At 37.6% G+C, this 15,319-nt stretch overlaps 1 protein-coding gene across 4 annotated transcripts in view; it reads left to right on the top strand.

The window, feature by feature from the left end:
• Window positions 1-13,823, top strand: part of Ythdf (YTH domain-containing family protein) — a 28,063-nt gene extending 14,240 nt beyond the window's left edge. For 2 of the 4 annotated variants that reach the window (XM_088267722.1, XM_088267724.1), the window contains 5 exons: window positions 4,336-4,547; window positions 6,005-6,209; window positions 8,391-8,497; window positions 9,325-10,632; window positions 11,320-13,823. In XM_088267722.1, the coding sequence (XP_088123848.1) occupies window positions 4,336-4,547; window positions 6,005-6,209; window positions 8,391-8,497; window positions 9,325-10,632; window positions 11,320-11,376 (1,889 nt within the window). In that variant the 3' untranslated portion in view covers window positions 11,377-13,823. The remainder of the gene's footprint in view (window positions 1-4,335; window positions 4,548-6,004; window positions 6,210-8,390; window positions 8,498-9,324; window positions 10,633-11,319) is intronic. The other 2 variants (XM_088267725.1, XM_088267723.1) reach the window with 1 other exon arrangement.
• The last annotated feature ends 1,496 nt before the right edge of the window (window positions 13,824-15,319 follow it).

The raw sequence follows: 15,319 nt of genomic DNA, 5'->3' as shown, positions 1-15,319 counted from the left end.
TAAATAATGAAAATAAAATTATTTAGCCACTATTACAAACAGTCTATACTTTCATTCAATATGCTTCTTTAGTAATCCAAATGTACCAAAGAAGCATATCAAATAAAAGTATTAACTGTTTTGGGATATTAATGGAATTAATGTATTTTTAATGTTTCATTCGATTCTGGGTGCTTCTCCAAAAAAAGTATTTTTAATAACCCGTATAATAGATTTATATTATCCACTGACACTTCGTGATGGAATTGCATTTTTAATATATTATTAGATTAATACCAATATTTTTAGCTTTTCCACTTTATTTTTATTTGACCAGCGACCGGGTTTCGTCGTTACTGACATCATCAGACTGGTGGGAGGCTATACAAATTGTTATGTTATATATAAAACAAGGCAGGAGTTGATAACCATGATTTGATATAATTTTATTGAGAAATTAATTTAATTTGAGTGAATTTAAGCATTGTATGATATTAAATATATTTTTTACAAAGGTTTTTTTGTATTGAGAGCACGATTTTATATAAAGTTATAATAGATTTGCATTTTTTGTAAATGAATTTAAATTATGTTATGAAGTATCATGTACTGCTGGTTGACGGCTCCTTCCACTACGCTGCGGTTACGCGGGGGAGTCCGAAGTTCTCTGAAATGTAAATTTCCCGGCAGTCATTTCTTATTGACAAGACATTAAGGCATATATTGTTTCTTTTCTAATGGGTAAAGTAAAGGAGAATGAATGTGTGTTACTTGATCATTTAATATGTCTTTATTGGGACAATTTTTTAACCTTTGGAAATAAATAGGTTAAAAAATGACAAAAAAAACACAATTTTTTAACCTTTTGGAAATAAATAGGTTAAATAATTGTCAAATAAAAATAAAGTGGAAAAGCTAAAAATATTGGTTTTAATCTAATAATATATTACCTGTATAATAGATATAAAATTTTCCTTTGCCATAAATAGGTGTATAATGCCAAACGTTACGTCAGTATCTGACGAGATAGAAATAAATTAAAACAACAGTTGCCATTTTCTGTTGACAATTTGCGGTAGAGGCAATAAATATCTTATGACGATTCATTTTTGAGAACTTGTAAATATCAAACAATTTTATAAGCCGAAATTAAATGTTACGTTGGAATGACCCAGTCAGATTTGGGAAAATATATTCTGTAATGTGTAAAGGCTACTAGTCGTAACTCAAGTTGCGGCTGTTTGGCTTAACACGGCTCAGAGCATTCTTATAACTGGCCTCTGTCATATACAATCACAGATTTTGTTTGATCTCTTTCCTTTACCGAGATATTCATTATCCAAATAGCCGCAAAATTGTATTAATTTGATACATGTTTTGGCAAAATGCATCATTTTAAGTTAACTATTCACTCGTTTATCTCAAATCTCCGCCTCCGTAGTGTAATGGTCAGCATGCTCGGCTACCGTTCTGGAGGTCCCGGGTTCGATTCCCAAGGGGGGTAAAATAAACATAAGTGATTTTTTCACTGTAATATTTATTCAATATTACCATGGACTGGTACCTGAAGCGGAGGGCTGATCACCTTTCCTTCATGTGTAAACGATCAAGATAACACTGCGTTAATATGACACAGTGCCCTATGCACCATTGGGGTGCGGATAAGGGTTTTATTATTATTTATTATATCTCAAAACTACCGTTTTTAACTTGCGGCTATTTGCCTTTGCACATTAGTTCAGTTGAAGCCACAAAATTCTTCATCCTGAATTTAAAATTTTAGAAATTAAATGTATTATCAATTTTCACTGTTCTTTCATCAACTGAAATACTCCAATGTTTTACTGTAAGATCTACATAATATTCTGTTGTTTTTTTGACATATCGCTCACTCCTTTCAAGAACGTCATAAATAAAAATACTTGATTTTTCAGGAGAACGTTTTAAAAGTTTAAAAATATAAAAGAATGTATTAAAAATAAATATCAAGCCACTTATTAAACTTTTTACTGTGCAACATATTATTTTAGGTAAAACCTGAAAGTTTTTTCTCCATTTGAAAATTATTTAATATATTTAAAAAAATAATTAAACAATACCTTTTCTTCAAAATGCAAAAACAACACTTTTTGCCTTGTAGCGGGTAAATATTAAGTTAAAAATATGCCTCTTTTGGTGGGATATAGTACATTTTCTGGGCATTCCGAAAACATTCACAACTGAAAATTGACGATTTTTGATTTATGACGTTCTTGAAAGGAGTGAGCGATATTTAAAGACTTTAATTTGTATTGTAAGAATTTGTTTACAATCTGTAATTTTGTATTCTTGTATAAATTGGTTGTGGGAATTGAGTTTATGATTGTTTTTTATTAATTTGAATGTGTAATAATATCAATAATAAAGCTATAATAAAGATGTAATATAGCTGGTAATTAATCGTGGGAACATTCAAATGAAAATAATCGAGCTGATAGATTATTGCATTCATTGACAGGCGCCGTGGCGTAGTTCGCTAGACGCTCGACTGCGAAACTGGCGTCGCGGGTTTGATTCCTGCTAATTGCAAAATGAATTAAAGAAAGATTTATTTTCAATTCGTCTGGGTGGGGTGTTTGTGATGTATTTTTCACATTTACCTTCCCTATCCTTACTATCCTACCTGCAGACAAGCATCTAAAATAGACGCTTTGCGGTTTATTCCTTAAAAAAAAATATATATATATATATATATATTATATATATATATATATATATATATATATATATATATATATATATATTGTTTATTATTTCTATTTGATATTCATTTTAAAAACAACCTGTCATAAAGGTCTCTGCTAATTTAAAAAAAAAACTTGCTTAACTCAACCATAGATGGTACCGAAGAAGTAGCATGTGCAGGAAGGTGTCAATTTAAGCATAAATATAACTTCCGAAATTTGAGTAGTGTGCTTGGGTGGAATGATGAATATTACATGTGTATAAAGTGATAACTTGAATTTTCCTGACAGATCATAATACCTGTAACTATCCAGACCTCCATATACTTCTTCATCTATGTTGAGATAACAATATAAATAACTGGAAACAAACCCAAAATTATTTATTGTAACTGCAGACAGTTGGTAGAATTCCATATTGAATTGTTGGGTAATATATCCAAAATAAAACACGGTTTGTTGGATTGAATTCTACTTTTATTTATGTATATGTTAATACCTGACGCGTTTCGTCTTCTTAGGACACCCTTATGTGTTTGATAATGTCCTAATAAGACGAAATGCGTCACATATTAACATATACATAAATAAATGTAGAATTCAATCCCACAAACCTTGTTTTATTTTGGATATATTACCCAACAAAGCCAGAATTTGTGAAAAAAGATTTTGACATACCCAAATATTTGTGATGTTTGTTCGTTTACATATGCATAATTATAATCAAATACCTCCCACAGCGGCTATGTCGTCGGACCATCTTTTTTGAGGTCTTCCGACACCTCTTTTATTCTCGCGACATGTCCTGCCCATCGCCACATGAGTCTTGCTGTTATTAATCGACATTCTATTTGAAAAAGAAGACTTTAAAATTCTGACATATATTTGTGCTATTGTTATACTGTTATACCTGTCAAATCCGAATTCCGAAAAATTATCCTCTGTTCGGATTAGTGGAACGTCCGGATTATAGTACAGAGAATCTGTAGGGTATTTTTATCAAATAAAACAAATATGTATTGTGAAATTTTAAATGTATTTATTCAACTTTTTTAATGAAATCAAATATTTTGGTTGGTCCAGATTTATTTAATGACAAGTAAAATGCTTAGTCTGCCTCCGTAGTGTAATGGTCAGCACGCTCGGCTACCGTTCTGGAGGTCCCGGGTTCAATTCCCAAGGGGGGTAAAATAAATATAAGTGATTTTTTCACTGTAATATTTATTCAATATTACCATGGACTGGTACCTGAAGCGGAGGGCTGAACACCTTTCCTTCATGTGTAAACGATCAAGATAACACTGCGTTAATATGACACAGTGCCCTATTCACCATTGGGATGCGGATAAGGGTTTTTAAAAAAAATGCTTTGTCTCGCAATTTACGTAAAAGCATCTTCTCTGGCAATATACAGGAATATCAACTTGATCAACCGTTTTTAAGAAGAGCGGGAGGGATGAGTGGCTGTTCAGATTAAAGAGGTCCTGCTGTAATTTGTATTAAGAATGTTGATGTGATGTGATAACTTATGACCATATGATAAATAAATTGACATTCTACTCTTACGGGTCTCATTCCCAAGTTGTGTTACGCGGTACTGTGCATTTTGGTCTCAACGAGCGATACGCCGCAGGTGTGTTCGGGCCTTCGACGACAGCGTTCTCGACGGCGAGCTTCGGCCAGCCGACAACGGGGGCCACGTTCAACTACTTCCACGGCAACGGGGACTACTCCACGTGGGGCGCGCAGCTGGGCAGGGCCAAGCAGCCCTACGATGACTACTACCAGCGCCAGGACGGGCTCTACGTGGCCGACCAGCTCAAGGGCGTCGAGGGGGCCGTGCAGGCAAGTCCATACCGATTCTAAACTTAAATGAGACAATTTCTCTTTTGTAATTGTCAGAAAGTGTCATTAACTTCTTCTCCGTCTTATTCCTCATTACTGAGGGTTGTGACCCTTGTGGAAGCAATGACTCTTCTCCAGCTATCCCTTGACTGCGCCGCACGTAGCGCTCCAACCACCGAGGTACCTTCTGCTGCCTTAATTTGATCAGTCCATCGTGTGGGAAGCTTCCTAAATAAATCTTCATAAACTAATACTGAGAACATAAAACAGAATCGCAAAATTATATTATGTATGAGGTTTTAAAAATGTACGATGAGATGCCTGAATGTATGAAGAATAAAAAGAGTCTGAAAGAATTTAAAAATTAATGTTACGTGTACTGAGAGAAGATGAAAATATATAAGATGTTAAATTAAGTGTAAATAATAGTTTTGAATAAAACTATTGAAGATTGGATCTTATTCATGGATTTAATCTTAAAATGTGGGGGAAAACACTTTTAAAAATTCTTTTCTTAGTATGTTTCAATGTGTGCACCGTTCGTCGCTCTGCAGATGTCTAGTCTATAGTTAATTTCTTACCACGTAAAAAATAAATAAAAATAAAATTAGAAATAGATAGATTTTTTTTTTTATTTTTTATAACCCTTATCCGCACCTAATGGTGCATAGGGCACTGCATCAAATTGACGCAGTGTTGTTATCTTGATCATTACTTACATGAAGGCAAGGTGATCACTCTTGCGCTTCAGGAACCAGTCCAGCGTAATATTAAATAAATATTACAGTGTTAAATCACTAATATTTATTTTCACCTCCCCCCCTGGGAATCGAACCCGGGACCTCCAGAACGGTACGAAATGCACCATTGGGGTGCGGATAAGGGTTTTATTATTATTATTATTCAGCAATAATAATGTGATTAGATGACTTTATTTAGGTGGGGTGACCAACTTTAAGCAGTTCTTGTGTCCCATATCGAGAAGCCATTTTTTAACTTGTTTAAAAAAAAAAAAAAATTGTCCGCCTCCGTGGTGTAATGGTCAGCACGCTCGGCTATCGTTCTGGAGGTCCCGGGTTCGATTCACAAGGGGGGTAAAATGAATATAATTGATTTTTTCACAGTAATATTTATTCAATATTACCCTGGACTGGTACCTGAAGCGGAGGGCTGATCACCTTTCCTTTACGTGTAAACGATCAAGATAACAGTGCGTTTATATGACGCAGTGCCCTACGCACCATTAGGGTGCGGATAAGGGTTTTTATTATTTATTATTATTTATATTTGTGATTTCAAAATAATATTTTGTTAATAACGTAAATGAACGTCTCGTCACGGGTTCTGCCTAGTGAAACGTTTATCGAAAAATAAAACATGCATTGTAAAAAGTAATAATGAACCGGAAATAAGCTCACTGATGAAATGAAAAGTAACATTTGAGGAATGCACAATAGTATGGGATGCAGGCGCTGGCGCTGTCGGAGCCCAAGGAGCGGGAGAAGGATGGCGGGGGCGGAGGCATCCCCAAGAAGACGTGGGCCACCATCGCCAGCCAGCCCGCCAAGCCGCAGCCCGCCGCGCAGGCCTCCAGCCTCAAGAAGAAGGGCCCCGGCATGCCGCCGCCGCCCATCATCCCGGGCAAGCATAATATGGACATTGGTGAGCGCTATCTCAGATTTAAAATCGTACGCCGTTTTTTATACTCTACAAATTTTGAAAAAGCTATGACTCGAATCGGAAAGGTAACTTTTAACCCGTGCAATGCTATCAGCAAATATTCAGACCATATTAACCAGGTACCAGTTTAACCTGAGCGTAACTCGGGCAAGGTGTTTGTATTGCATTGATGAGTCTGAGTGCTGCTCAGGCAAATCGTATTCCGACCTGTCGGTATCGATTTGCCCGAACCAAATATCGTAGTCATACAGGAGAATGTGACCAAGTGCATTTTTTATAAAAACGTGATCATCGTCTATTTTGTATCTTACTAGCATAATATTGCCCTGAAAAAAATCCCAAAGCATTTTATTTAATCTTGGAAATAATTGACTTATTAAAAATGACTAATTGCATTGATGTTTATTTTCTTGCCAAGCAAAAGTGACTTAAATGGCCCTCCTGAACATTTTACATTTTGTTAGTTGGTCACTTTCTCCTGTACGACAACGATATATTCATGTATTTTGTTTTTATCGACTAACCCGAGCAGTGTTTGGGTAGTCTTGTTTCGACTTGTTGGTGACACTTACGAATTTTCTGGCAAAAATTCAACTGCTAACACATTTTGGACGGGTGTTTTTACGCCTGCGGACCGCTGTCGACGGGATTTGATAATTTGTTCATTTAGTTGAGAACTTAACACGTTGTCGGCGGGACACGGCATTTGCTGTTTTTCGCGGACTGTCGGTCAACTGCGGGACACGGCAAATGCCGTTTTTGTCAACTGTCGGTTATCGTCGGGAAACGGCAATATACTGGTTTGTTATCAGCGTGAAATAAAACGCGTTGAAGGATAATCTGCTACCTGGGTGCTAGGCGACAGTCTGTTGACGTTATTTGAGATGCCTTGTCCGGATTGGCTAGTGTGTCGCTTGTAAAGGCATCGCCAGAAATCTTTCAGAGTTTTTATGCGATCTCAATCTCCAGTTTAGTTTGAGTCATTTGACGTATTTCACTATTTTTCATACCGCTCGCACTGTTTTGTTTACTGTTTGGTATTTTATTATTTGAATATATTAGCATTGTATATGGGAATGATACCTCGGAGGGGAAGACTATTTTTTATAGTTTACAATGCTTCTAAAATTGTGAAATACGGAATACTTAATTAAAAATTATGATTATAATTTATTTTTGATGGTCAAGTGTCATATATGATTCTTTGAAAATTTCAATCGAAAATATTATTTGGTTTAGAAATTGTGTCAATTTTTAGAAAGCGATATATTTTTGCACTATACGCGAAAAACATCCGCTATAGGCTAGAGTCTATTGTTCGAAGCGCCCGACTACAATGTGTTAACAAAGATGGGTATAAAATATTCATATAAAAACATTAGATAATTCCTTCTTTTCTGCTGTTAAAATGAGGCTGGCGCAGAAGGTTAAAATACCCTTCCCGTCCTTAAGCATTAATCGACCAAACTGGTAGAAATACAATATGTATTTTTTATATTTATATTTAAAGCACTAACTTTAATCAGTATTAATCAGTCTTGATAAAGAAGCGGTTAGCTTCGAAACCGGTAGACATTGTAAATAAGTTATAATAAAATATTTATACTGATTTTTAAAAAAGTTACATTTTAATTATAATATGGTAGAAATACCTTTATCGTCCGAAGCCTGTTAAAATACAGTTCTAAAAAGCAGGGCTCCGTAACTGGTGTGCCGCGGTCAAATTCAATATATTTGACATTTTACAATTTTTCATTATGTATTTAATATACTATGACAAATTATTTCTCACAATATTGTTTATTTTCAAAATGTAACATAGAATAATTATTATAACTAAATAATTGTCCAATGGTCTATATATTATAGCTTTTGGTGTAATGCGAAATTCTAGGAATAATTTTGGTGTGTAGTAGGTGAGAACAGGTTGCGGGGCACTGCTATAAAATTAATATCATACTATTATATACATGTTAAATTGTTATCATAGACAAAATATAAGCTTGTGAAATGCATAAAAGTAAGAAAGTAATTTGTAGTTGGAAACCATTCTTTGCTTGGGATTCACAATTTAGGTTCGAGTCTTTTTCATGTATACGTACTGATCTCACCAACCAGGAGTTCATGATTGCACGAGCGCCTATTTAGTTTTGGCTCTTGCAGGAACGTGGGACACTGGCAAGAGCAACGGCCCGGTGGTGAGTCAGCCCCTCTCCCCGCCGGCGCTCCCCAAGGCCTCCCCGCTGCAGCACCCCTCCGCGCAGCACCAGGTTCACTACACACCCCTAATATCTATCATCTACTCAACACACCCCTAATATCTATCATCTACTCATAACACACCCCTAATATCTAGCATCTACTCATAACACACCCCTAATATCTATCATCTACTCATAACACACCCCTAATATCTATCATCTACTCATAACACACCCCTAATATCTATCATCTACTCATAACACACCCCTAATATCTAGCATCTACTTAAAACACACCCCTAATATCTAGCATCTACTCATAACACGCCCCTAATATCTAGCATCTACTCATAACACACCCCTAATATCTAGCATCTACTCATAACACGCCCCTAATATCTAGCATCTACTCATAACACACCCCTATTATCTAGCATCTACTCATAACACGCCCCTAATATCTATCATCTACTCATTTATACTTTAACAATCTCTTTCTGGAAAATATAACCAATTTAGCGGCATTTTTTTATTAAAGAAACTTTTAATTACACTGTGGCTTAAATTGGCTCTTAATTTTGGCACTCTAAGGCCGTTTACACTCCCGATTTTCCGGGATGGATGGTGAAAAAATATCACTGCATCATTTCACAGTATGCTCACAAATTATAACCGCCCAATGTTCTCCCAGATGCATTCTCCTAATACTCGCTGTCAAACGTAAAAGGTAAATACCAATGTCCTTTTAAAAATAATCTCCTTTCAATAAGGATACAAATAAAAGTATGTCTTTTAAAGTAGCATTGATATTTTTGTTTGTATTGCAATAATAATGTCTTCTTAACCTTGGTGTTTTTTTTTTCACACATTTTGGACACGATGGCATGCCTCCGCAGGTGATGATACCCCAGGCGCAGGTGGCGGTGCAGGCACTGGCGGCGCAGGGCCAGCAGCAGCAGCAGCACGGGGGCCCCGGCGCGGCGCAGGCCGTGCAGCGCGCGCCCTGGGCGCCGCCGCCGCTGCAGGGCCCCGCGCGCGCGCAGCCTCTGCTGCTGCCGCCGCCCCCGCTGCAGGCGCCCCCGCCGCCCGCGCCGCTGCCGCCGCTCGTTCCGCACCCCGTGCTGGACGAGCTCAAAGTCAAGAACAACTACAACCCGGGCGACTTCGACCTCACGGCGCCCGACGCCCGCTTCTTCGTCATCAAGTCCTACTCCGAGGACGACATCCACCGAAGCATCAAGTACGAGATCTGGTGCAGCACCGAACACGGAAACAAGCGCCTGGACACCGCTTTCCGCGAACGGGAGAAAGAAGGCGGCATCGTCTATCTGTTCTTCTCCGTCAACGGGAGCGGACACTTCTGCGGCATGGCCCAGATGGTCAGCGCCGTCGACTACAACTCCAACTCGAGCGTCTGGTCACAGGACAAGTGGAAGGGACAGTTCAAAGTACGCTGGATCTACGTCAAGGACGTCCCCAACGTCCAGTTGCGGCACATCCGCCTGGAGAATAACGAGAACAAGCCTGTCACCAACTCCCGGGACACCCAGGAAGTGCCCCACCCCAAGGGCTTGCAGGTCCTGAGAATGATGCACGGGTACCGACATTCCACGTCCATCTTCGACGACTTCATCCACTACGAGAAGCGCCAGGAGGAGGAAGATCAGAGGAAAGTCCCGGAACCGCCCGTCCACCAAGGCAACTACAAGGACAACCACCACCAAGGCTACGAGGGAAAATCCCACCACGGCGGTTACGAGAAGCACGATTCCTACGGGGGCGGCGGGAAGGGCAACTACAACCGAGACCACGGCGGCGGCGGAAACTTCAACCGGGATCACGGCGGGTTCAAAGATCACGGCGGTTTCAACAAAGACCACGGCGGCTTCAACAAAGACCACGGCGGCTTCAACAAAGATCACAGCGGCTTTAATAAAGACCACGGCGGCTTCAACAAAGACCACGGTGGTTTCAACAAAGACCACGGTGGATTCAACAAAGACCACGGCGGGTTCAAGGACCACGGAGGTTACAAGGATCACGGGAATAATGGGGACGGATACGGTGGCGGCGGCGGGTACAGCAAGGGGCATCGAGGCGGGGACAGGGAGCAGCACGGTGGCTACAGAGAGCACCGTGAGCCCCAGGGGGGTGGCGGTGGCGGTGGCAGTGGAGGCTACCGACCGCATCACGCTATGCACAAGGTAAAATTATTCACCTTCAATTTCTCTATTTTGTCTTTGTTCTGAAACATTTATAAAATGAGTGCCGCTAGCAACATCGCTTAGTCCAGTGTTCCGCAAACTTTTTCTATTCAAGGTACTCCTACCAAATTAAGGAATTTCAGAGGTACACATTTACCATATTACGGTAACATGTTTAATGCAAAATGTGAGCCCACTTAACTGAGCACAGGCAATCAAAATTTGGAGCAATTGTGTTATTTTCACAAAACTAGACTTCTTTCCACAGCACACACTTTGCGGAACAATGCTCTATACAAACTTGTCTTGTTTTTTTTTATTACTTAATTTCAACACATTAACAACAGGAAAGGTATTTTTACCCATTCGGTTGATTGATGCTTAAGGATGAAAAGGGTATTTTTACCTTCTCAAAACGCCTCATTTCAAAATCAGAAAAGAAGGAATTATTTGATGTTTTTATATATGTACATATTATGTACCAATTTCATTGTTAACGTCTTAACTTTGTATTGTATATGTACAAAATTATCAAATCCCGTCATCATCCCCGTAAAAACACTGGTCCGAAATGTGTTAATAGTCATAAATGGAACATTTGCTTTGAACTGTATTTTATAGGTGATCTTGGTTGTGTAATTCCCTTTCCCTTATTATGCACATACATATATATTTTGTTGATTTCAGGACAGAGGAGAGGGACAAGGGTCCCGCAGCGGTCGGGGTAGAGGTCGCCCCAACTAAACAAAGTGCAAGCATCTAAAATTATATATTTCGTGTGGTGTTCAAATCGTTGAATGGATTATTTAGAAAATATCTATCAATGGAATATGTATTAACTGATTTTAAAAATTATATATATACACAAAAAAAAACATTAATAAATGTTTAAAGTTTATACAAATCATATAAATCTCAACAAAAAAATAACTATTAGCTAGCAAGTTTATGTCAAGTGCTTTCTCAGTCTGTTATCAACACTATTGCGGAGAGGCGTGACTATTGCAGTGCTCATTGTTCAACAATTGAAAAACACAATTCTAAATGTCGGATGAATTTTAGTGAATACAAAACAGTGCGTTCTTAGTACGGCTATCAAACTGCCCCCGTTGTGAACTCAACTCAGTGTGAAGCGTCCTCTTCCCTCACTCACATGGTCCCGACCATCAAATCCTTTGGATTAGTATTAAGGAAACTAACCGCATACCATTTTTGTTCGTTTTCCGCCTCGTATCACGTTTGCACATTATTATTCTTACACAATGTTTGTTTGCTCATTATGAATTTATTACAAATATCTATCGAACTAGAATTCGGTAAACTAAACTCTACAGTTACTCTCTGCACTGAATGTTTTTTCCTTTAGTTTTGCAATGTATATTACAAGAAAATGTCTTTTTTATTTGTATCTTGTGTATATTTTAATCGATCGATTTAATGACTCCAAACTTTTTTTAGATTGCGATGAATTATTTAGCAACTTGTAGATATATCATTTGGCTTTCCTTGACATGTAGAAAGCTGTCGGATCCACTCGCGCTTTTTTGCGATTTTATTATTATTATTCACTCGCACTTTTAAAGTTTTCAAAAAATTAATGTTTAATTTTTAATTTTGTTATCTTAAAAATCTGAATTATGTTTGCATATACGCAGAGTATATGAATTTATCATAGTGATTTGATGGTTAAAATATGTATTAAATTGGTGTATTGTAACAAGGCTAATGGAATGTGGATTTCAGATATGAATTTTTTATAGTAAAATTAGTGACCCCACTGTTCGGATCGTAACACCCCACACTGTGAACGTTGCGAATGCACCCGAGCATCACGATGCGACCGCGAGCATCATGGTGCCGCGCTTGCGGCGCGCGCTCCGTGAGCTCATCCGCTGATGGACACTTCTGTGAACGTTGAAAGACATTTAAAACAAACTATTTAACGGTGATTGTTCCAAACATCTCTTACGAATAAAGGCAAAAAGTATACAAGTGATAGCTAAAGTGTGAACTATTTCATTTGCGATAAACTTTGGAGAGGCGTCACGCGCGGTGTTAGTCCGCCTGTCAACAGGTTCCCAACATTACAACCACGCAAGTTCAACAGACACTCCCGCGGGAAGAATCGTGTATCTTCTGGTTTGGACATTTTATATAAATATTGAATATTTAAAGTGAGATGTTTTTATGCTTAGACTATGTGATTTGTTATTTCCGATTCAAAATTAATGGTGCCGCATTTTGATAGGAAAATTTCTACCATTTTTTAACAAAATATGACCAGTCCCATTCGATAAACACTACACCGGACCTGACCTTTCGCAGCAACTTGATTTTGAGACTCTTTTGTATGTATGTAAATATGTCCCGAGTTCCTTTAAGAGAGTACACTGATGTTGTTTTATGGATTTTTCAAATTAGAAAATGGTTCCTTCGGATTATGAACATACATATTATAAAATAATTACAAATGTAAATAGATTCACTTATTTTGTAAATCTGACAAATATTTACCCGATGCGTCGCGGCGCACTATATATATTGCAAGAAGTGTCTTATTTGATTATTGATTGATGTCGACTGTCGCTGTGAAGGGGCTGATTAATTCTAACCGTATCAGATGGTAACCTTTGTTAATACTTAATCGCCTTTTGACTGTGAGCACATTTACAAGATATTTTATATATTTTAACAAAGAAGGAAGCAGTCCAGTCGCAGTTTGTAATATAATAATGTAATGATCACTCGACAATACAAACTAAACGATTTAAAAGAGGTATTTCAGGTTGCTCGTATTGAATCGCGGTGAAAGAAGCCGATATACTTTTGAAACTGAATAGATTGAATCTTGAATAAACGATTTTTATATTTTTTCACATGGTTTGTATAAGTAAAAATGTTAAGACCTTCCATTCGAGTATAGTTTGCCATATGTTGGATATTTCTGGGCCGTGTATGGATTGTTGGTTATTATTATCGATGCCTATATTGTTATAGAGAAATGTATGTAATATGCACAGGTACTTGTACAGATTGGCTAAAAATATGATGTATAAAATTGGATCCGAGTCCAAACTCTGGCCTATGCTTTGAAAAAGATTTTTAAATCGAGCAGTTTTTTTTCATAGGGCCAGATCCGACTAGTGGGAATTACATGTTGAGCTAAATAAAGCATTGAATAGATGTTAAAACATACTTTTTATTCACCCTATGACTCCCTGATTCTAATGTATATACCGTGTGAACCTTAAGGTGGAGACTGACCGGAGCATTTCTTCGTAAAGTAACACTTTATGATGCGAGCATTCGTATAGTCAGTGCAGTGATCCGAGCGCTACACCCATAATTTCGGATGCTCGCTGATGCTCACCCCGAGCGATGTTACGACGAAATGCTCCGGTCAGTCACCACCCTTAGAAGTTAGCATTGTTTACCTCAAGATTTGGAATAAAGATAAACGAATGCAAAACAAGAGGATATTAAAGCCTACCCAGCGGAACATCATAAGTTCCAATGTGAAAATAATAAATCTCCAACATTGATTAAAAAATGTAATATGCCTACTCACTACTTGCTGAGACAAATCAAAAAACAAAGTTTCCCTAGTTTAAACTTCAATTTACCCATACCGAGTGTTGATCAGAATGATTTTTGGTTGCAACATTGACTTCTGAGGAAATAATCCCAAGAAAAAATGTCCTTTTGAACAGTTCATGATAAAATTGGGCTATATTGATCTTGGGTGATCCCACAATCAGACAAAATATATCTTCATTTGATGTCAGTAACTTGTGTAAATCACAGACTAACTAATTAGGTAACATAAATGTCACATTGCATTTAAAATTCCTTGATCAGATTACTATTTTCATTTGACTTCAATGGCTGTTAAATGTTGTATTATGTAACCACTTTTCATGCTTTGAACCAAAAGGTCAATACATACCTTAATATGAAAAAAATTCAAATATAGTCGTTTCTTTACCAATAGTGCTGGAAATTTGAGGGTAAGTACCTGTATAACAGTTTTTTTTGGCTGACATGTTTTGTAATACAAACTGTGCCACGGTTCTACACCGAACTTCACAACACAAGATTTTTACCTTTTTCTGCCAAGAAAGACTTGACATTTGCACATGAGATGCATGAAGTTCTACGTGGTTATTTCAGTAAGACCCCTTATGGAATGAGATGAAATTATTTGTTTGATAAACTTAAATAATGAAACTTCTTGCTAATGGTGTGCCTAGAACTGATTAATTTTTAAAAAAATCTTGTGTAATAACTGAAATTGGTTTTCAAAAAATAACCTTAAGGTGGTGATTGACCGGAGCATTTCGTCGTAACGTAACATTTGCGGCGAGCATCCGACTTCGGATGGAACAAGCGGCGACTATAGGAATGCTCGCATCGTAACATGTTACGTTACGACAAAATGACTCCGGTCAGTGCCCACCTTTATAAGAAGTAATGGAAAAATTTAGGACTATCTGACAACAACTTTATCCCTACAATGTATGAGGTAAGAGAGAAAAAGAAGGCAAGTGTCATTTCGTTTTCAAAGGAATCGAAATTCAAAAGATTTATAAAATCTGGCTTTGAATAACGAGCAATGGAAGTTGCACACACAAACAAAAGCCTGGCTTTCAAATTAACTTTCTCAGTAGGTTAGGAAATACACATTAGA

The sequence above is a fragment of the Brachycentrus maculatus genome, unplaced genomic scaffold (genome assembly GCF_059751285.1).
Source record: "Brachycentrus maculatus isolate JH-2025_06_01 unplaced genomic scaffold, ASM5975128v1 h1tg000303l, whole genome shotgun sequence".
Classification (NCBI taxonomy): domain Eukaryota; kingdom Metazoa; phylum Arthropoda; class Insecta; order Trichoptera; family Brachycentridae; genus Brachycentrus; species Brachycentrus maculatus.
This window is presented reverse-complemented; position numbering and strand designations above follow the sequence as displayed.